Here is a 24364-nt window from a genome sequence, read left to right on the forward strand (position 1 = left end):
ACAAAACCATATTGATCTGTTTTGCTACAATCAGAAATTCCTTCTGTAGGACTTAATAGGTCAAGCGTCTTGCTCGTTCATTCATCCATGTACTACACACAAGATGTCAGATGCGTTGGCACAAAAGGATTACGTTTCAAATAAATGTATCGTACATATGCAGTACGCGCTATCGTTGAAGACATGCACCTCTAAGAGGCTATCGGTAGATGGCGCAATGGTAACGCGGCTACGGCCTATCCAGTTGCTACGAGCAACATCCCTTAGCAACGAATACTGTACTTCCAGACGTCAGGAAAAGTTTGAAAACACAAGAGAGTACCTGCCGACATAGTCATTGTTTTCCAAAAGTTATTAATTAGAAAGAAATAGACGTTTGCAGCCGCATGCAAGAGACAAGACAAAAAACCCAAATCTAGAAGGAGAACCTTAGCACGAGGGCGAGCTCAAATCAAAAGTAAGTATTCGTTTCTAGTCGAAAGAATCCCTTTAAGTTTATTGGGCGATGAAGTGAAACATTCACAGGCACCTTTACTGGGGCATTTTGTTTTTCAAGTAGGCTACCGTACAGCCACAAAAAGAAGGCGAAGTCTCAGTGAATTGTTTCGTTGCCTTCACACACTTAATGCGTGAAGAGCGACCGCCAGCCCGCAACGTGACTTGGGCTCCTCATCAAAATTCAACAACGTCATTGACAAAAAAGAATCTTGTGTGATGTCACATAAAAAAAGAAACACAGTGCTCTCCAACTATAACCAAAATAATAATTGAACTGACATCCAATATGTGGTCAAGCAGGCAACTTCAAAAATAAAGTGTACGATCGCACAGGTTTCCTTTGAAGTCTAAAGGTGTTTTATCCTAAGTCGCTTCTTCTGAACTGATAAAGACGTTTGCTCGATTAAACGGAAGGCATGCAATGCTTAACTGAAATCCTAATGTATTTTAAAATGCGTTAACTATATGTAAATTGGCTTACCATTTTGTTCATTTTTAATATACGTTATATATGCAGTGTATCCCTGGCCTAAGGGTATCTTGTGAAAAAGGTTCAACTAAAATGAGATACAAGATAGCCCTATTGAAACAATAACATTTATTATTCTTGTCTCTCATTATAATTCTTAAAACAGTAACGACACCGTTAAAAATAAAGGTGATGAGGGATGCCATAAGTGGTTCCCAGAAGACCCATCCATCCACATGAAGGGTCCAGAAAGAACCTTTTATTTATTTAGATCCATAACAGGCTCCATACAGAAAATAAGCATGTTTAGATGGTAATCTATTTTACTAATCTTGCTGCGTACAATAACATAGACTAAGTCAAGGTTTTTTTTTAATATTAGTATCCTACTGTACATTAAAGATTTCAGTTTTTTTAAATAACGTTTTGGAAGTTTTTCAAAGCAGAAAGAACCAGCTTCATATGCAAAGAACCCTTCCCAGAATGAAATGGTGCTTTGTGAAGCAATTGTTCTACAAGGAACCACACAACCCAGTAAACAGTCATAAAATGCCATTAAACAATTAGTATTTTTAAGAGTGAAATTAGTGTTAGTTTCAAAGCAAAATGCAGCCAATGTTTTTTATATATAACTGCATAAATTTATAATTCTTCTACCATAACTGTAAAGTAGAACACAATATGTGATCATACTAAATACTAATACTACCTGTTATCATGAACTGCTACATCAGTGTTTTATTAAGTTTCAACATTGTACTTTTACTTAGACTTTTTCAGGTTTTATTTAAAAAAAAAAAAAACCTTTATTTTATAAAGGCTGTTTATATTTCATAGTATGGGCAGAATGGGGGCTCTGAGGTTCAAATCCCGTAAACACCAAAAGTGACTCTACTCGGTTGGTCCCTTGAGCAAAGCCCTTAACCTGCAATTGCTCTGTCCTGGGTATGACGTTAATCTGCATCCAGCCCTACAAGCAGGTCCTCTAACTTGCAGGGAAATCTTGGGGGGTTGGTGGCAGGATTGGCACACCTGCCACTGTGAAAAACCTCACACTGTTCCAGTGTGGTGCTGAGGTGTCACCTGCTGCTCTTGGTTCCCAGTCCAGGTGGTTTCGTCGTGTGGTGAGTGCAACAACACACTATCAGCACATGCTTCTCTTCTTTTTATATTTCATAGTGGGACTTTTCCAGAAGGCACATTTCAAAATAGCTTATTATTTATTTTAAACAATCTCTTTTAACCCGGGTTTGTTGTCTATTAATGAATCAATTTTTTATATACATTGTTGCAGTTTTTCAAAATTTAATGGCTCATTTATATACACACAATACTGTATATATATCTTTGCACTTCTTCATGTGATTATTTCATCATTACGTTTTTATTTATCTCATTTTGACACGAATGGTGGTCCATACGCTGCTGCCAATCAAGATTACCAGCCTAATTTAATATGCCTGACTGAAATATTCCAGTGTTCATTCTAAATCATTAGGGACAAACAGCCAAATTTTATTAAGTGACAAAGTTACAACAGTGATGAGCTACTGTTAACTAGCAAAATATTACCTGATGTTAGATAATGACTTCCACTGACTCTTTGCAACCAAATGGAGCTGACTAATTAGAAGACAATTTAGTTGCAGTAATAAAGTATTGTAGAACACAGGGAGTCTGATTTCAGGATAACTGTTTTATATTCTGAAACAATTGTTTCCATTTTTTTTCTTTTCGCCCTCTTTTGAAAAACTACCAGTTACTCCATCACTGGTAAAGCAGCTGATTAACACCAGCTCCACATTTTTTGGCATGTGTGTGTAGTGGTTTTAATGTACATTTTTAATTTGTATATTTTCTATTTTTAAATATAACGTAAAGAGTATTTTACAAAACACTAAATGCTTATTATGTTTTATTTTTTGGACCACTAACCTCAGCCCCCATTACATATAGGACTTTGCAGAGCAATTTCTTAGGATTTTCCTGTATTTCATAACAAATTTGATAGCCAGGTGAAGGATGGTGTTTGGTTGTGACTCCTGCAAATTCGAGTAACTTTTTTTTTTACTGGTATCATTTTCTTTCAGTGCATTTCAGTGACTTTATATGCCTCTCTCTCATATCTTTTTTATTTGCTGCACCACGTAAATATATTTGGGGGCACTTTTAATCTCAATTTTTTCCAGATGCCTCAAACAAATCTTATCATGTGGCAGAGCAAGTACTTGAGTATTACGATACAGTACAACTTATTTTTGTATAGCGTACTTCACTGAGTGCAGGTGCAGAGCGTGGTGGCTAATTCTTAGGTAAAAGAGAAGGATAGATTATACTAATTACTAAATTCTGTACAGAGTTAGTACAATTAAAGATACATGTTTGTTAAAATGTACAAAAAAACAAAGTAGAAACAGATCATCAACACAAATGGAAAACAACATCCATTTACCAATCAATGATTGAATTTAGCCAGTCGACAATGGAAGAAATGAAACTTGTAAAAGAGAAAGTCAAAGACAAAGTCAGGCCCAGTCACAGTCCTGGAAACCTTGGCCAACTAGCCACCCACCACCTCCTGTGCACTGTATAGTCTCATGTGTGCTGAAAGGAATCTTTCTATCTGCTTATTCCGACACTTATCTGAATTGCCTTTTCCATTGGCAGGAGAGCAGCTTGGCAGGACAGCAGTGGCCCCAAATGCCACATCAAGATACCAAGTACAGAAACAGAGCAGGAGAGGGTTAGAAATGATTTATAAATATTGCATTACTTATGCACGTGTACAAATGACTAACAAACAGATGCAGTATGCACAGCTAATCAGCAGCTCTAGTCAGGGTATGCCAGACTAAATTAGTGAGGCTTCCTCCTGGATTTAAAAAGCTGAGACTGAAGGGCCACCTCTTATAGTAGCAGGCAGACCATTCACCAGCCCTGTAACTGAAAGCTCGACCTCTCGTTATTTTATTAATCCTTGGAATCATAAGTAGGCTGGCATCTTCAGATGTGTATGTGCTTGTGAGTATCGTTAAGTTCTGTTTAGATCTGAGAAAGTTTTACTGTACCATTACTAAATAAATTCAGAATCAAATACTAATGTATTTAAATGTTTATAATAATTATGCAGTACATATATTGTGGATAATCTTTGTACTTCATGCATTTATTTCATTAGACAATGGTAGTATTTATGAATGGGTACTTAAGTTTTGAACAGCTTTAGTTTACTTGTTTTCTTATTGCTGTAGACTGTCTATGATCTGAGATTGAGTATGGGAGGAAAGGTACAGCAGTTCTACTGTAGTTATACTGCAGATGAATGAGCCTTCAGCATCCTGTATAATGTACAGTCTGTCGGCAGACTGCAGTTTGTGTGGTTTAAGGACTGTGTCTCTGATTTGAAAGTGAGCAACACTGGAGTACCATAAGGTACAGTCCTGCCTCCTTTCCTGTTCACCCTGTACACCTCAGACTATAACACCAGGTCATGTCACTTGCAGAAATTATCAAATGATTCTGTACTTATGGGGTGTATTGATAAGAGGGGTAAGACAGAGTATAGGAGTCAGTTGCAGAACTGTATTTCATGGTGCAGAAATAATTGTCTTCATCTTAACATCAGCAAAATCAAGGAACTGGATATTGACTTTTGTTGCAATAAGGAGCACCTATGTCCGGTCATTGTTCAAAGAGTGGATATAGAGGTTGTCCACTCCTGCAAGTACATTTGGGTCCACATCAAGGACAGGTATTTTTTATTTAATATTTAATTATTTATTACTATTTGTTTGTTTGCTTGTACATGTTGTATTGTAGACCTGGGACTAATTTCATGACAGCCCTTTAACCCGACTATACCTAATCCAATAAATCTGTTTCCAGTATAACAGAATTGTTTTTTGTGACAACTGGTATTGGTCTTCGTTAAAACAAGCTGGTTAGGGTTATCACCTCTTGACATTTTAGAAAATACCAAATTAATAAATGTAATGAATTATTATTATTATTATTAAAATAGCTTACCTATTCATTTTGGCTAATAGTCTAAAATGACTCAAAAGTCTATACAAGTAAAAACAGCTGTAGTATTATGACTTCAAAAGGAGTAAACCTGAAAAAAGTCTAACCTACTTGTAGAAAAGCAGTTAAAACCATTTAAACAAATGACAATCTGTGTATATTTTTCTTTGTAAATAACAGTTTGAATTTTTGTTTTTTAAAGGCAATGGTCATGACTGGAAAATAGTTATAACAGTGTATACTGCAGAACAGTGCAATATTATAGCACAGCTAATACACAATTTATTATATCTAAACACAAAGAAATTAGTTGTGTTTAAAACGTGGCTATATTTAACTTTGTCTGTTCAGTTTTAATTCACTTAAAACCATTACAGTAAAAGGTACCCCAAATTTCACTTTTAATCACAAAAGAACTGTATTATCAAAGGGCAGTGAACCTTTTCATTTATTATGGGAAATTCTAAGAAAATGTAAACCAATGTGTACTGGTATGCAATTTTTCTTTAATGGAATACCACATCCAAAAATGATATTTTTTTTCTTTTGTCACTTACCCCATGTTATTTGTAGAGATAGCTGAGAAAAATGTTTAATCTCATTTTTTCATGGAGAATGGAGAACACAAAAATTATGATACAACGAGAATCAATGTGGGCTGGCGAGGGACCAATAACAGAAAAACAATGTTAAAATCTCCATAAAAAAATCCTAAACTACTTGTATCACATAATTCATGTCTTTTATCCAGTTGTATGCTGACAGTGTGCAAAACATGAGTTTTATTTTTAAATATATTGTTATATTAAGTGCTTCTGGAAACCCAGAGAGTGCGTGACTAGGGATAGTGTTCAAATGAGATTGAACATGCAATTCTTTTTCTAATCATTGTAATAATAATAATAATTACATTTACATCACACTTTTCTAACCTACTCAAAGCTCTCTTCAGCCACCACCAATGTGTATTGTAGCATCCACCTGGATGAAGCAATAGCAGCCATTTCTGTACCAGTATACATTTGCCATATATTACCTAATAGGTGGTCAAGGGGTGACAGAGATAGTTAGCCAAGGAGAGGAGATGATTAGTGGCTAGAATTGACAAAGCCATGGTGGGCAATTTAGCTAGGACATCAGGAAACACTCTACTGTTTTCGAAAAATGTCCAGGGATCTTTTAAGACCACACAGAGTCAGGACCTCACTTTTACATCTTATCCAAAAGATTGCTCAATTGTTTACAGCACAGTGTCCCCATCACTGCATTACAGCATTGAAATCCACACTCAGACCACAGGGTAAGCACCCCCTGATTGGTTCACCTCTTTCAGCAGCAACCCTAATGTTTTCCCTAGATAATCTCTAATCCAAGCACTGGCTGGCCCAAACATGCTTAGATTTCCTGTTCTGAAGTGTAGAGGACTTGCTGCTGATACTGTGACTGTGAATTGACAAACTGTGGATAGCTTGATGGCAGTCATTAAATGTAATCAATGCAATGCTTTGCTTATTTTGCTCTTTTCTTGCCAATTTCGGACTAAAACAATCATTTAACTTCTATTGCATACAAGAAGGGAACACGTTGGCATAAGAACCTTAAAGCAAAACTTCAGCCTTGTCTGAAACAAGACATCTACTTATCTGAATAACTCAACTTTTACTCCAGAACAAAGCAGATGCAATTCTCAGCAGCACAAAACAATGTGATTGTGTTAAGTGCATTTACTTACTAAATTAACAGTATGAAAACTTGGGTATTTTTTTATTTATTTACAGGAAAGGATAGTTGGTAAAGCAATGAATTCAGCAACTGCATCTGACTGGCAATCTGACAAATCAGCACAAATTTTTCACACAGTTAATGAAGTGTATGGCCTGAGTATCGATCCACAGTCCAAGAAACGAGGTAACGTCAAGATACTCAGTAAGACAACAAGTCTCTTCTAGGCATTAACTTTTTATATACTTTTTATATACAGTTTAAAGATATTTAAGAAAGATCTGTGCCACCGACATTGTGCATTTGCAAAAGGAAACATTTGTGAAAGTTAATTCTCTGCTGAAATTTTAAGAAATACAATATAAAGTCAAACCAGGACTGTTAGAAGATTTGTAACTTCTAAAATTTGCTGGAATTAACTTTCATATACTGTATGACAAAGGAGTTTGCATTATGAACATGTGTATATATATATATATATATATATATATATATATATACAGTATATATATATATATATATATATATATATATATATATATATATATATATATATATATATATATATATATATACAGTATATATATATATATATAGAACATGTGTATTTTTTTTCTAAATATTTATCTTAATGTCCTAAATTAAGAATTACATAAAGGAAATGCTAGAGTGATTCTTTAATTGTAATGTTTATTTGAAATGATTGTTTGTAAAATGAACCAATTTTAATTAAAATATATTTAAAAACATAATCTGTTTTTGCATGTAATCAGCAACTCCTTGCCCCACCATTCTTTGGGAAGAAGATTGTTCGTTTTTCCCGCCCTTGAGGAACTGCTACTTCCTGAATAATTGCAGCAAGATATAAAATGAACATGCAATTTGTAACAAATACACTTTATTTATCATTCATGTGCCTTCTCTCCAACAGTTAAGAATATGCAGCACAAAATATGTTCTGGGGAAAACTCAAAGCTCAAAATGAAGAGTGTAAAAACTATTTATATTAAGAAAAATGGACATCAAAAAGAACTACTGGTGACCATTTTTAAATCTCAACAGTCTAAACTATGTTGGGCTATTGAAGGTTTGCCTTCAGTATTATAATAAAACTAAAAGCCTGGGAATACTTACCTATAAAGCAATCTCCTTTGCAAAACCACTTCAACAATTTAAAGTTTACCTAGGTTCCATTAAGGACAACACACCAACACTTCCATCCATGCATTTTAAGTTGAGTAACTTATACCAAGTAACTTTACAGTCACTGGAGTTACTGTGTCTCAAAAAAGACTGTCACACCCACTATGGGTGGCTTCTGCCTTGTACTCACTGTTGCCTACACAGGCTGCGGTAACTGTGACCCTACGATATTAAAACTATCTTAAAATGGATGTATTGTATGAATGACTTTAGCATATTTGCTTCCCTCCAAAGAGCTGGATAGAAATGTGTCCACTGTCATGATATCGATAGACCACCTGGACCCACTGCAATTTGCCTCTCTGACAATAATTGGAGTGGAGGATGTCTGCTCCATAAAGCTTATTCCCACCTGGACAAAGCTGGCGGCACTGTGAGGATCATGTTTTTTGATTTCTCCAGTACCTTCAGTATCATCCAACCATCCCGTTAAGGGGTAAACTCAGAGATATGCAGGTGAATGTGCCTATGGTGTCCTGCAGACTGCAGTTTGTGAAACTCAGTGTTTCTGATATGGATGTGAGTGACACAGGAGCACCATAAGAACACTTCTGTCTCCTTTTCTCTTTACTTTGTACACCTCAGACTATAAATATAACATCAAGTGCCTTATGTATAAACTGTGCATACACACAAAAATGTTGTGTACACCCATTTCCATGCTCACTTCAAGATGTATGAAAAACTAAACTTGGCATAAAGCCATGCATTCTTTTTCATATTAGCATCTATTATATGATGTATCACAAATGGAAGAATTAAAAGAGAGTGTGCTTATTTACAGATCATACTGATTTCTTGTCCTATGGTGATGACTGGCTTGTAAGTTAAATTAGATTTCTAAGAGCTGTCCTCTTGGAACTGTGTGCTGTTAGAATACTGGGATATTTACAGTATATGATATCATTTTTATGATTAAATGCATTAAAGTATGCATATTACATTTGACAGATAAATTGTTAACTTCATTTAAATAATGTATACTGTTAATAATTAAACATATTTGGACATGGTAGCATGACAGAAGTGCTGTTGCCTGTAGTTTGTATGTTTTCCTGGTGGGTTTCCTGTTCGTGCTTTAGTCTCCTTCCAAATGTTTGCAGGTTAAGGGATTTGGTGATGGTAAATTGGCACTACTAGTGTATGTGTCTGCACATATTCACCCAGTGATGAGCTGGCGCCCTGTCTTCGGATTGTTCCTGCCTCATGCTTGATGCTTGCTGGGACTGGCGCACACCTGGATGGGTGGGTGGCTGGAATAATTAAACACGTATAATGAGGATTTTCAATGTTCCTTAAAAGTTATGAAGAATCTGCATTCTAAGCTTACAGCTGGTTTTACATTTATTACAAACGCTTATTGTGTGGCGATTGGTTACATGGAGAAAGAGAACAGAAGGACGGGAATTGGGGTTTGCTACATTTGAAAGAGACAGTACTGCTGCAATAAATTATTCAATCCAGGGTCTCACCCAACCCAGCAAGCCTTGTGCGCAAGGGTTCGAATCCCGTAAATGCCAAATGGGGCTCTGCTCTGTTGGGCCCTTGAATAAGGCCCTTAACCTACAATTGCTGAGCGCTTTGAGTAGTGAGAAAAGCGCTATATAAATGCAAAGAATTATTATTATTATTACCACTGAGTCACCATGCCCCCACATGTTTAATACATGCTTTAATGCATTTCAACATGAAAATGATATCAAGTATACATCTTAGTATTCTAAAATGTTCAGAGAGCTGTAATATCATGAATGTAATGTATTTTGTGTGGTGATCACTGCCTACGCGCTCCTGAGTAAGAGAAAGAAAAAACTCGTTTAAGAAGCACGTAGCAATTGATGACTGGGTCAGGAAATACTTAGAATATGAAGTATTTAATGTGCTACTTTAGTTACAGTGGGGATTGAGAAACTCTAGTAAATTAAACATCGATTTTAGCATAAAATTTACCACATTCTGCTTTACTGATAAAACTATGAGTTTAAAGTGGATATTTCAAGATTAAAGTTGACATTTCGACTTTAATCTCAACATCCATCAATTTCCTTTTGCTGCTTATACCACTGCTGAAGCCACCAAATAGTACATTTTTCTATGCCTCCACTTCACTGAGCAGGACCTCCATTTTGCTGAAATTTTTCTTTTTTACACATGCTTTTTTCATTATCTTTTAACAAAACATGGAAGAGGCTACTTATATTGATTTGTATATTCAAATAGGCATAATTCTAGGAGGAGTTGGGGTGGCGCTGTAGGCACATGCATGTGTGTTAAAATTCACATTGATTTGGATTTATAAAGGGGAAGTGCGTGGAACTTCACTTATGCATAGTTTTATGCATCTGAATTTTTTTGTGCATATGCACATTTCTATTTTTGTCTGTATTCCATGTTTTAGTTTGAATTCTATGCATGTCATTATAAATTAGGCCCCAGGTCATATCACTTGCAGAAATTCTTAGATGAATCTGCATCTATTGGGTGTATTGATAAAGGGGAATATAATCAAATAATCAAACATAATCAAAACTGAAGTTGCTGTGAAGTGTTTTATTTTAGCATTTATAGCCCAGAAAGTAAATAATGTCATAAGAGCTTCTACTTATACCTTGAGCAGACTACAGTTTAAAAAGGTTGGTGCCAAACTATTTAAAGTACTAAATGAGGTAGACTGTACTGTTTAATGGAAATTCTCATGTTTCTCTGTGGTTTCAGAAGACCTAATTGAGGAAGTGGAGGATCTGCTGAAAAAATATATCCAAGAAGGTGATCGACAAGCCATTTTTTTGCTGGGACAACTCTATTTTGAAGAAGTAAATGTTACAAATTTTATTTTTGCAAAATGTTTGGCAATATACAGTATATTATAAAAGACACAGGTACACATAACATTGATTTACAGTTGTCTCAATTTCTTTGGACCAATTCTCTAATCACCCTGTGAATTTCTCCACCACATGTATTTACTCATGCACAACATAATCACATTTCTCATTCTTTTTTTACAAATTGCAAATGCTTTAGTACAAATATGTAAGACAAGTACAGTTGTGGAGAATTTGAATAATTATCAATTGTATTTGTCTTTATGATTAGTTCAAAAGTTTTATTCTTGAAAACATAGCAGAACTCCCTCAGCGTGTTGGTCATCACGCCACAAAAGTTCAAGCATTTGTCAATATCTATCATGTGTATGTTTCATTAATTACACTGACATGAAATTATTGTAATGCCGCCTAAACTAGTCCTCAGATTAAACCTAAAATTAACTAACAAAGGGGAAGGTTCTGACACTTTAGATCAACCAATACACCTGCTGTCAAGTTAGATCACAGGTGAGATGATTGTGAGAATTGCCAAACACACCTATAGAAATTGAGTGCAGCTGAATTTGTATACTTTGTGAACATTGAGGCAAACAATGAACGCATGCAGTTCTTGGAGGAGGAAGAGGAGTCAGGATGTGTGGCAGTGGTTTCAGGGCAAGGCAAAAAAATAAAGGAAGAGGAAAAACAGTGCAGAAACACAGAGCTGTCCCAGCTTAAATATGGGCCACACTTGGGGACCATGTCATTAATCATGGTTGGTTGCTAGGTACAGCCTAATGTAAGCCGGTATACAGTGTCCCCCATCATTGAAACATTCCACAGGGAAAACATATATGCTACATAATATTTCAGTTACAGTAACATGGTAATTTACAGTCACAGTAATGTAACACATGTTTGGAAGTCATTCAGTAAGAAATTCATGGAGTACAGAGTACAATATATGGAATTTGTCCTCTTTGTGAATTCTAGTGGATAGTGGATGAGACGACTGCCTCATGCCAATAGTAGAACACACCAGCAAGAACAACGAATCTGCAACATGTTTATAGAAAACAGTGCTGTCACAGATCAATAGATCAAGAGATGCAAAGGGCTTTTTTTTTTTTTTGAACAAAACCTTGTACTGCTGAAATCGGTGCTCGAATACCTGAATAGAATTTAGTTTGATACACAATAACAGTTTGGTAAAGTAGACATCCAATAAGAGTGGTGAATGTACAACAAGACTGCTTGGAATTAGAAAATAAGGAATACATTTCCGGAGTCCACTGTCACACTGACAAAACATCTAAACATTTTGACCACCATGGTTTTACACTATGTGAAAGGACCTTCATTTTGGTGACAATGACTTATTCATTGACACAATCATTTAAATTTTAAAGCATAAATTAAGAGTTTTGTTGAAAATGTGCTTTTGCATGTGGACTGTGGTGTTGACTAATGTACCTGGAGCTATGGGAATGATAAGTGTTTCTTAAAATGAGCCGAAACCACTGAGGAAAAAAAACTGTACTTTCACGAAAAATTGTTAATTTGTAGCTCAAAATATCATCTTACAAACAAAGGATTCAAAATTCAATATTGAAATAGCAAGTGAAAAAGGATGACAGATTACAGAGTAATAAAAGCTGTGATAGCAATGCACTTAACATTTCTTCTAAGTTAAAAACACCTTGAATGAATCTGTATTGAGAATGTTACATATTTACTGGAAACCAAACATAGTGCTATGGCATTGCCATGATAATATTGATTAATTCCCAAATGTGCATATACACAGTGGCCACTTTATCTGGTACACCTACTGTACCTAATAGCAAGCTGCCCAAATCCCCATCGACTGTTGTCAGACAAACCCAGTTATATTAGAACATTGCCCTATAAGGTATTGTGTTGAGTTTTTGTTTGTGTTGTGTTAAATGTGTACAGAACTCAAGGCTTGTATACAGTAGTGCTCTATAAAGAATTTAACTGAACAAAAGATGCAAAACTATGAATGTGGGTCTGTGTTACTCCAAAGTATACCACAGTTTTTGCAGGATTATCTAGTGGTGACCCTGTACTCCAAATCCCTCATACTTAATTGGATCGAGATAAGGAGACTGAGGAGACCAATGCACTAAGATGAATTCACCATCATGTACCTGGAAACATTACCACACTTTTCCTAGCCTTATGGCATAGATTAGCACATTGTTATCAGAAAGAATATTTGCACAAAGGTAGACTGCCACCATGAAAGTATGATTGGAAACAATTTGCAGATGTAGTATTGAAAACATTGATTTCAAGAGAGTCTTTATGGGCAGTGAGTGGTTGTGGTACACCATTATAATTCCACCACCAGCCTACTTTGAGGACAATTGGTAGGAGGATCAATGGAGTTTTTACTATTCCTAATTACAGTAATTATTGGCTCATCTTAAATCATCAGGAAGTGGGATTCGCCAGCCCAGCTGCCCTTTTTGCAGTGCTCCAATGTTCCTTATCCAAATGTCCCCCTGCAGAAAACTAAAGTTCAATCTATCTATCCCACTGTAAATGCATTCTCCTTTTTTGCCCGTATTAATGGTCAGATGAGAAAGTGTGCATTTGCATACGTCCCTTTAAGCACAGTAGCTGCAGCCTATCTGCTGCTTTACACAACTCCAGTCAAAATTCATGATTATCTTTTATCATTGCTTTTTCTGACTACTTTATAGGCAGTGATGTGATTTTCTAAAGTGGTAGCCATTTTGATACTCCTGTGTCTTAGATGTGTTTTAAATACAGCAGTGTTGCTTTTCTTGATATACTCCTCGTTTCAGTAAGTAAGGTAGGTGTCCATTCTATTGCAGAGTTAAAGCTAGTCAGATCTTTAATATTGACCATTCTTCCCAAGTTGGACACATTGTTATCACACTGTAAATGTCTTAACATTTGATAATGAAAAATCCAGATGGACCCTTTTTTTATTATTTAAGTGCAAAACTTTTAGGGCTGCGGTGGGTTGGCACCCTGCCCGGGATTGGTCCCTGCCTTGTGCCCTGTGTTGGCTGGGATTGGCTCCAGTAGATCCTCGTGACCCTGTGTTCGGATTCAGCGGGTTGGAAAATGGATGGATGGAAAACTTTTAGGAACATTACAGAAAGGAAATCAGACAAAGAGGTCAAGCACGGTAGTGAAAAGAAATGGCAGTTTGTAAAGTTGTACACAACACTAGATTCAAAACCAGAAAATTCTAATTAGAAGATTGTTGTAAAACAAAGGAGAGACTTTATTTTTGAGCAAAGTTCACACACGTTAATGTAAATGGCAGTCTTGCATAAGATGGGCACCATGATATCAAGTGCTGCATGCTTCACATGATTGCAGCATTATGGCAATCAGAAACACAAAAATGATTGCTTTTATGCAAATAATTACCTTTCTGCTTTAAGTTTTATTGTCGACTTTTACGGCAGTGATGTTGGTAAGAAGTCAATTCCATAGAAAGAACAGCTGGATCTGATAAAGTGACCACACTCTGCTTATCTTTGTGTATTTAGTCTGCAGTGAAATGTGGCCATCAGGAATTGTTTTTACTAATGCAATCTTGTATTTTCAAACACAGAGTAGATATGAAGAAGCCTTTTTGAAGTTTGCCAAAGTCAAGGATACAGACCTCCAAGCACTGTACCAACTGAGTGTGATGTATTATGATGGACTGGGAATCAAAGCAGACTGTGTGAGTTAATTAATAACTGCTTTTTTTGCAGATATTTAACAATATGCATTTCTTATATAGTGCATATTCAATCAGAAGTCTTTAGATGAGAATAAAAAGTAAATTCAAAATCAGAACTTCAATGTAGAGATAAGAAATGGACTTACATTTCCAATGAATGAAAGCAGAGTCAGTGCAAAATTTATCTTGTTCAGTTGGTTCTAAAATATGTATAAAAATATTGATTGGAGTTACTTAAAATAAACATTTTACATAAATAAAATAAGCAGCCTAGGTTTATTTTACTTTGTATGTTTATGGTCGTAAAGTTTTAGTGTGTTAGAAACTGAAGCTCTGTATTGAGTCTATCCTGTAATCTGGCTCAAAACGTCAATCTGTAACAGAAGATGGTGTGGACAGAGGTGGGAAATGGCAGACTGAAACATGTGGAAAGCCTCCAAGTACAGAGAGGTCATTGCTGTAGGGGTATAAGCGTAAGAGGAAAGGCGTTGCATGTCTTTGAATTTAGACTTGAGTATCAGGGCAGGCATGGGAACCAAGTGCTAGCGAGCATGTGGCCCAGTAATTGACAAAGATGCGTAACTCTTACCTAACCAGGAAGGACATTAAGTTCCGGAAGGGAATGGATGGGCCATGCTGTTCCTAAAGTGAAGTAGTTAGCCAAGGAGTAGCTTTAGGGACCTGGACATTTAACAGCAACAAAACGCTGTAGAGATACCAGGGGCCCCTAAAGTGACTTCCTGCCTGGTATCCATAGATCAATACAGAGCCACCGTGATCACTAAGGCATCTCGCTGCCAGTAGCAGAAGTACAGAGGCAAAAGGTAGCCTGGAGTGGCGTTAGATTTATTATTTTCTCTCTGTTCATTTCATTAGAAAATAAACCCTTTATTTGGACTCTCTTTGGTACTGTTTTATATACAAGGATTCTAAAAAAGATGTCACACTATTAAGTAATGGCAGTTATTAATACAAGTTTTTCTATGTAATTTTTTGACAGAAAAAAGCAGTGGAGTATATGTCAAGGATTTCCACGACAGCCTCTTTAAAAACTGAGCATTTAAAATATGCTGCATTATACAACTTGGGGCGAGCATATTTTGAGGGCTTTGGTGTCAAACAGTCAGATGAAGAAGCAGAAAGGTATGCCTACAGTCAAAAGCGAAATCAGGTACAAAAAGCTGTAATTTAAAATTACATTTTGTATTTTGTATACTTAAATAAAATATTATGGTAACACATTAGTATAGACACTGCAAAAATAACAAGACCTTAAAAAACACTTTTTTGGGTCTTCATAACATTTACAAAGTAGACGTGAAGTATTTATTCAGCTCTGCAATGTGACCTACTAACAAAACGTTACTTTGGAGTGGTCTGAGGTGGCTGAAAGGAGACACATTTCTCTCAATATTATTGAGACCTGTAAATCCTTCATATTAACAAGTAATTTTATTATCATGTTAATATGTCACACTGCACAAAGATGAATAACCTGTCTGATGTTTTATAAGTGTTGTAAAGACCAAAAGAAGCCCTTGTTAAGGCCTTGTTACATAAGAATTAACCAGAAGTAGATGTGTTTTTGCAGTACTTGAACTAAAGTGTTACCAATTTTATACATCAATGTAAATATCCTGAATTCGGCACATATTCTGCAGTCTGTGTGGGGATCAATGATAAACCATATTTGTCAACATTTCATACAATCTTGGCCTACAGTAGAATACAGTCAATATACAGCAGGCAGTAACAGAGTACTGCCATGAGTGTGTAATTTCAATTAAATAAGGTACTTGAACTGCTTACAGCAAACAAGTATGCCATTTTTAGATTTGGTGGGGGCAGCTACAGATATTCTTGTATCCTTCATACAAAAAATGTCCACACAGTTAAAAATAAATTCTGCCACAGTAATTAAGGTTAACAACTTTATAATCTATTATATTTATTTTGGTTTAAGACATGACCAGATGCAACGCAAACAAACCTGCACTGTTTTCCCCTGTGTCTACTTGTTCTTGTTATTGTTATTATTAAAAAAGCAGATTATACATATTACAAATACTTGACTCACAGATAATGTATAAGAAAGTGTGTACATTTATTTATTTACCACATAGTAGTATTTATTTTGCAGCTTATTTGCAGCTTGCTGAGAAGTTGCTCAGACTTTATTCAAAACATTGTTGATTAAGGAATAGGAATAATACAGGTAGAAAGTCTCTGCAAATTCTACACGTGTTCTATGGGTCACACATGCTTGTTCACACTTCGTGCAACATTTTGGTTAGCAAGAGACTCATTCAAGGGAGTAGCCGTTCACTCTCTTACCTGAATAGAATAAGCCATATTCCTCTTGGCCACAGACTGTCACCTTCAGCTTACACTGGAATAGTTCACAGCAGAGTGAAACAGTTGGGATGAGAACTGGCACCTCTAAGTTTGAGGTCATGGTCCTCTACTGGAAATTATAAAAGAAAAAAAAAACAGGCTGAGAAGAAGTTCTAAAATATGTATTACAAAATACTGTAATAAATTCCCCCAACAGGACAAGTAGATATTATAAGCTAAAGGGTTGAAAGGGCCCTGGATACTTGCAGAAATGCAGGGTAATAACAGAGAAGAGTTTCCATTAAACAAAATTCTGACTTGGGCTCATTCCTTCCCTGTTGGGAAACCGTGGACTTGTCACTCAATGATAATCTTTAACTTTTATCTTTGTAGATTGTGGCTTCTTGCAGCAGATGATGGAAACCCAAAAGCAAGTATAAAAGCTCAGACTGCCTTAGGACTGTTTTACTGCCGACCAGATACCTTGGACTTGAAAAAGGTATTGAAAAAGGGTCAAAAAAACCAAAAAAACAACTCCCCCATGTAATTTAAAAAAGCATAAATTCTTGACATTTTTAGAAAATGACATGAGAAAAATAACAAATATAATGAGTACTGTTGCTTTGCTTTGCAAATCTAAATAACTTTTCACTGGTGAAAATATATACAGATTTGCATTTCTTTTTGGTTGCAGGAAAGAGTATGAGATATAAGATGTGATAAGTGTATTTACTAGTTTATACATATTGTTAGTACTACATGTACTAAAGGAAGCAGAGGGTGATGGTGCGAGGAACCTCATCAGAACTGGCCGATGTTAAGAGTGGTGTTCCACAGGGGTCAGTGCTAGGGCTGCTGCTATTTTTACTATATATAAATGAGTTAGATAGGAATATAAGTAACAAGCTGGTTAAGTTTGCAGATGATACCAAGATAGGTGGATTAGCAGATAATTTGGAATCCGTTATATCATTACAGAAGGACTTGGATAGCATACAGGCTTGGGCAGATTTGTGGCAGATGAAATTTAATGTCAGTAAATGTAAAGTATTACACATTGGAAGTAAAAATGTTAGGTTTGAATACACAATGGGCGGTCGGAAAATCGAGAGTACACCTTATGAGAAGGATTTAGGGGTCATAGTGGACTCTAAGCTATCGACTTCCCGACAGTGTTCAGAAGCCATTAAGAAGGCTAACAGAATTTTAGGATATATAGCACGGTGTGTGGAGTACAAGTCCAAGGAGGTTATGCTCAACCTTTATAATGCACTGGTGAGGCCTCATCTTGAGTACTGTGTGCAGTTTTGGTCTCCAGGCTACAAAAAGGACATAGCAGCACTGGAAAAGGTCCAGAGAAGAGCGACTAGGCTGATTCCAGGGCTACAGGGGTTGAATTATGAGGAAAGATTAAAAGAGCTGAGCCTTTACAGTTTAAGCAAAAGAAGATTAAGAGGTGACATGATTGAAGTGTTTAAAATTATGAAGGGAATTAGTGCAGTGGATCGAGACTGTTATTTTAAAATGAGTTCATCAAGAACACGGGGACACAGTTGGAAACTTGTTAAGGGTAAATTTCGCACAAACATTAGGAAGTTTTTCTTTACACAAAGAACGATAGAAACTTGGATATAGCTACCAAGTAGTGTGGTAGACAGTAAGACGTTAGGGTCTTTCAAAACTCGACTTGATGTTTTCTTGGAAGAAATAAGTGGATAGTACTGGCGAGCTTTGTTGGGCTGAATGGCCTGTTCTCGTCTAGAGTGTTCTAATGTTCTAATGTTTATGTTAAAGTACCAGATTCACAGAGGTATACAATTGTGGTAGTGTATGTCTGTTGGTTAAGACCACCCTCCAGCACACAATCTCAGTTAACTTATTTAACCACCACTTACTAGAAGTGTTTTGGCTACAATAGAACCTTCAAAATACTACAAGTTGAGAATAGTAATACTCAGAATTTCAGTTACTGCCTTCAGATATATATTAAAAATAGCTGACATGGTCCAACAAACATTACACCAGCTAGTGCAGTATCTTAACAGCTAAAGAAGTCTAAGTTCAGGTCTCAGGTCTCTCCCTGCTGGCTGTGTCTTAAAGGCACTCAAGTTTATGTACCATGTCCCAAAGATATTAAGGTTAAATTAGTTGGTGAATCTAAATGAGTTCACTTTGAGGCAGAGAGAGTATGTGCATTAGAAGCCCCTGCACTGGGCTGGTGCTCTAACCTGAATTGAACACATGCTGTGTCCTCAGTGCTATCAGGATAGGCTCTGGCTCCCTACAAATCCAAAACTGGAGTGAATGAGTTTAGTAAATGAATGTCAAATGTAATTATCATTTTAAAATACAGTAGTTTGAAGGACTTAATAGTTTTTACACATGTGTATAATATCTTTAGCTTTGTTTTTCTGCTCTAAAGTGGTCGACTTTAAATCAAGATTGTATGATTGACTGAAATGTGTTATGCATTAGGCCTTTTTCTGGCATTCAGAAGCTTGTGGGAATGGAAGTCTGGAGTCCCAGGGTGCACTAGGGGTCATGTACCTTTATGGATATGGTATTCACCAAGATACACAAGCAGCATTTGAGTGCTTGAAGGAAGCATCTGAACGAGGAAATGTTTATGCTCAAGGCCATCTCGTCACCCATTACTACAACAAAAAGTTATATTCAAGAGCTGCAGAACTTGCCAAAAGGTAAGGAGCAGTACTGAAATCACATTTTAATGTTCCAATTTTTTTAATTCAAAAAATGTGTTTCTTTTTTTTGATTTTACACAAATGTATATTTTTTTGCACCAGGAAGGCTTCACACTTTAAATCTGACCTGATTATGGTTCTTTTCTCTTCACCAAATACAGCTCTGTGAAAAAGTGGTATTCATCTCATATAGATGCTTCAGGGCTCAAGCCCTCTAGAGCTGGTAGAATTCTCATAGCTATCCTTTAGTCTTTATTTATCATGGTTATGCCATCCTTGTTACAGGAAGGCCAAGACACCATGCAAGAGTATCATATTATACACTTTAGAACTCTTTAAATTTAATGTATGTAATCATAAGGTACATAATATCCCATATACCAAAATAAATCATTTGCATCCTTAAGTTGTGCAAATTCATATGACCTGTTTTGTTGGAACATTCAAACAAAATAAATTTGCAATTTTGTCTTCAGCATGCGCCCATTTCTGATATTCAGGAATCTTTATTTGAATTTAAAGGCTGCAATGTTATGTTAATTTTTATATTATGAGTGGCTACAGAGCAGAGAGAGAGCGAGAGAGAGAAACCCAGTTACCGTATTTTCTCAAGTATAGTCTGCGCCTCACATTTTGTCTCTTTTCAGTAAATATTAAATTGTACAATCTACACATTTCGTCTCTTTCAGTGGGGGGTGACATAAACTGTATAACAAGTATGCTTGCTGTCTTTTATTAAAAAGAATATAAATTACCAGAAGACCTGAACAATTTAACCTGCAACCAACGATAGCCACCATGCACAAATTATTGCACCACTTTTAACTGTCATGTTGCTCACCATTAAAGGTATTCATTACCGAAACAACAGTGCTGCTTCATGGAAATTGGATTTTATAATAAAATAAAGAATATTCGCCATCTAATTGATATTTTGTCTCTGCTGATGAATTTTGTTTCGTCATGTTTGGCGATAGCCACCAAGAGCCAGCTGCAAAATGGTACACTTCACATTACTAACCAGTGGCCTCATCCACATGCTGAATTCGTAACTTGTGGACGCTGTGCTTCTGGGGACATCGTAATTCTCCTAGTTTTCCTCAACAGCATTGCACAGTGCACATTGACTGCTGCCATATTATTTCAGGTACCTTTAAGCAGGCAAGATTAAAATCAATTTGAGACACTTATGCATGAAGACGTCACATGCAGTATAAAATGTGTTCATTGAACTCTAGATAAATCTTCATTCTGCCTGCTCACATAAGGAGACACTGATATTTTTAACTGCACTAAGCACTTGCCTTTCTGTGCCATAAGGCCGACACGATGGAGTGGCATTTCTAAACAGAATTTCTCAATCCCTCCCGCTTCACTGAATAGAATGTAAGGACATCAATGCAACAGGCAGACCTTTCATTAATGCAAAAAAAAAAAAAAAATGCACTATGAAGTTTAGACGTTTACTTGATAATCCAATTACATCATCATGCTGGATGCATCAGTATTCATGTTTAGGAAAAGAGCTGACATAATTATTATGACATCATTACAAAACAGAGCATCCACACTTTTATGTATAACTGGAACTAAAAAAATCCTTTATGAACTTTGTTTTAGACTCCCTATAATCCTCTCTTATTTACTCAAAGGACATCATGCGACATTTAAACTTGCATGTGTCATTTTGTCATTGCAAAAAAAAATGTGAACAGCTAATTGTTTTTTGTTTTCCTCATTTTGGTTTATATAATTTTATACTCCAAAACCACAATGTTTTTATTTGCACGTGTTCTGTGTGGAGTCAATCATTAGTAAAACAGACAGCCTTAGCCTGTTAAATGCGCTTATTCACAAAGCTTTTTGAGGCAAATTTTCCTGTCCTTGCTGCTCTGCTCTTGGATCTGACAGCATTGTGAAAGTCAATTTTGCACTTGTGATCTCTGATTTCCTGCTGTTGTGTGCTAGAACTGTTAAACATCTACCTAGGTATACAAACACGATCTTGGTCACCTCATTAAACACAATGGGACATAATAGGAAAAAATTTAATATTTCTGATTTTCCTTTTGTTATAACACCACCTTTTTAAAGAGCCTTTTTGGCAGTGCACATTTTAGTTACCTTTGCCAGCGTGCAGTTTTACACACAGTCTTCACAATAGCTGATTACTCACTTAATAATAAAGTAATAAGGAGTAATATTGTTATTTTTATTCACCTGTAAAGGAAAAAAGGGCAAAGAGTTTATGTTAGTTTTGTAAGTCAGTCCTTGTCCACCTTTTCCCACTCATTGCACTCACCTTAACTGGCATTACAGCACACTCTGTCTACCAGAGGCATGTTTTTTTATTTTTTTACTTTATCCTTCCATTTAGCCATCAACTAATAATATCCTATGCTTTTTCTGCTTCACTTTACACTTTTGTTAGGTATTATTAACTTAATCATTCCCTGATAAACATTCATACTCTGTCATAAAATAGGAAATATGAAAGATCACACCACTTAAAACATTGATGTTTTGCTATGCAAAACCTGTTTGGTGCACATGCATCCACTTCATGATGATTACATTCCACATCCTAAACCTGCTTGGCCCTGTCTTAGGTACTAAAATGTCATCGTGATAACTTGAAACCCACGTTTTTCATTTTCTGATGTCTTTGAGGGATTACCAGCAATGTGGGTTTTGATGGCTTTTTCATTTTATTCAAGAAAACGTTTCATTTTCAGTCAATTACAAGTTTTGTGGGAATTATCAATACTGTATTACAATTTTGATTGTAGGTATTTTTTAGCCTATTGTAAGACAGTCAACAGGATTTAGAGCAGGCCGCAGCTAGTCTGTTCATTTGAAAATTGACAACAAAAATAATCACTGGAAACATCAACTCATTGTTGAGGCATAAACAGGAGTTGATGTAAGCCTTGACAAAAAAAAAATGTGGTTTTACTGATTTGGATTTGTGAGGATTATAGATTGTCGACCTGTACAGCATAAAATGAAGTCTTGTGTACATCATCTTTCATTGCAGAGAGAACGAAGATTGCATTTACAAATATTTAAATAACTCACAGGCTTGTTAAACCAGCAGGTTCCTCCCATTTACTATAAAAAATGTATAACTTGTGTGTTAAATTCAGGAAGAGATGATAATCCAATCCAGAATCATGGAGATGTGAGCCTACTCCAGCTGACCAGAGTGCAACGGGCAAGGCTCCAGTCTATTGCATGGCCAGCTTGTACAAATTGTTCATTTATGCCAGCTAACCTAACTTGTATGTGTTTCTGAATATGAAAGGATAACCCTCACAGATTTGACGAGAATGTGCAGTCCTCACATAAACTGGAAGTAGGATTCAAATCCAGGGGATGCTGGATCAGTGAGGCAGCAGCACTAAACACTGTACCATTGTACAACCCAAAACCAAGTCCCATTTCAAAAAAGTTATCACCCTCCTAGTTACATGCCTTGAAGGAATTTTGGATCTTTTTGATCATTTACTAGCTTGAATGGAACAATTCACACCCTGTGATATTAACAGGACTGCGTTTTTAAGGTCTGTACTCACCAACACAAATAATATCTTCCAACCATTTTGAAGTAAGCTTGCTTTTATTATTTGACTGCTGTTTTACAGCGTAGATCTTTCATCTGACAAATGGCCCCACATCAGAAAAACATAAAAGATAAACCTCGTAGTATCACACCACACTCCAAAATCCATAACTGTTTTAAAATATGATGGTTGATGTTCAAGCTTCCCTGTTACTAACTTCTCATTCTAAGGCCAGGAAAAAAAGCTTGGTCGAGCAACAACGGAAAAAAACACTTGCAAGGATGTAATTAACAGACTTAACAAGCATGCAATATATTAAAATTAGTTCAATTGTATATCAGTGGGGCATGCAATGATTCCACAGTTTGGGGGCTTTGAATGTTAAGGCTCTAGCTCCTGCAGTACTTTCATTATCTTTAGGATTTGTAGGCTAGCATCTTGAGATATGCTTTATATACAGTATATCGCACTTAAGTTGCATGTGGATTTTGCAAGCCAAATAATTAGACGCCCCACCTTGTTTTTAACATTCTTATTAACAATTTTCCTCACACTATCACTCAGCATTTAAAGACAAATAGTTATTCATCAAAAGTTTTAATTCAGTGGGTAACTGATGTTATATACTACTGTTTTTGAAATTAGAAAAAATCAAATTCTCACTTAGAGGGTCTGTTCAAAACTTTTTTAAAACCTGGCAAGATCTAATTAATAACATTTTAGAATAAGCACTTATATTGGGGAAAGCTGTTGGCCTTCCTGTCTTTCTCATGAGTGGGGGCTGAATTGAATTTAGTTTTGCTAAGTTTGACTTGAATTTTTGGAATGTTACATGCTTTTAATAAATTCAACAAGAGGTTAAAAAATAAATAAATAATGAATTAGTTCACATAAAGTATCAGATTTCCTTAAAGATGCAGAAAACAAAATGGAAACCAACTGTCTATCCATTAATTCAGTGTTGAACTTTGGCTTGCTAATTTGAACTATTACTACTTCTCTTCTTGATTGACTGTTGAATCCAACCATATCCTTGTCTGTTGGATTTAATTGATACAAATGTCTTCCCTTATAGCTTCACTGTGGTAATACACATTAGATCTGACTGATAAATATAGTGGAGTGCCAGCTGAATACATGTGAAAGTGAGAGCCAACATCCTTTGGTAAACTTTAAAAAGTTTCACTCACACTGCGTAAAGAAATCTCACTGTGGTGTGTTGTTCAACAATGGTGCAATCCCACAGCAGAGTATCCATGTTCATTTGAATTTGACCTTGACTTCAACTAGACTAAGAGTGCTGTATTGTG

General features: G+C 36.0%; 1 protein-coding gene across 2 annotated transcripts in view; it reads left to right on the forward strand.

Annotated features, from left to right (window-relative positions):
• Positions 1-215: 215 nt before the first annotated feature.
• lrp2bp (LRP2 binding protein) overlaps positions 216-24364 on the forward strand; it is a 29437-nt gene continuing 5288 nt past the window's right edge. Inside the window, exons 1-7 of one of the 2 annotated variants that reach the window (XM_028802105.2) lie at positions 216-457; positions 6769-6898; positions 10631-10728; positions 14342-14455; positions 15456-15598; positions 17183-17288; positions 19265-19488. In XM_028802105.2, coding sequence (XP_028657938.1) covers positions 6790-6898; positions 10631-10728; positions 14342-14455; positions 15456-15598; positions 17183-17288; positions 19265-19488 — 794 coding nt within the window. In that variant the 5' untranslated portion in view covers positions 216-457; positions 6769-6789. The remainder of the gene's footprint in view (positions 458-6768; positions 6899-10630; positions 10729-14341; positions 14456-15455; positions 15599-17182; positions 17289-19264; positions 19489-24364) is intronic. The other variant, XM_028802103.2, reaches the window with a different exon arrangement.

Source organism: Erpetoichthys calabaricus, chromosome 5, assembly GCF_900747795.2.
Source record: "Erpetoichthys calabaricus chromosome 5, fErpCal1.3, whole genome shotgun sequence".
NCBI lineage: Eukaryota > Metazoa > Chordata > Cladistia > Polypteriformes > Polypteridae > Erpetoichthys > Erpetoichthys calabaricus.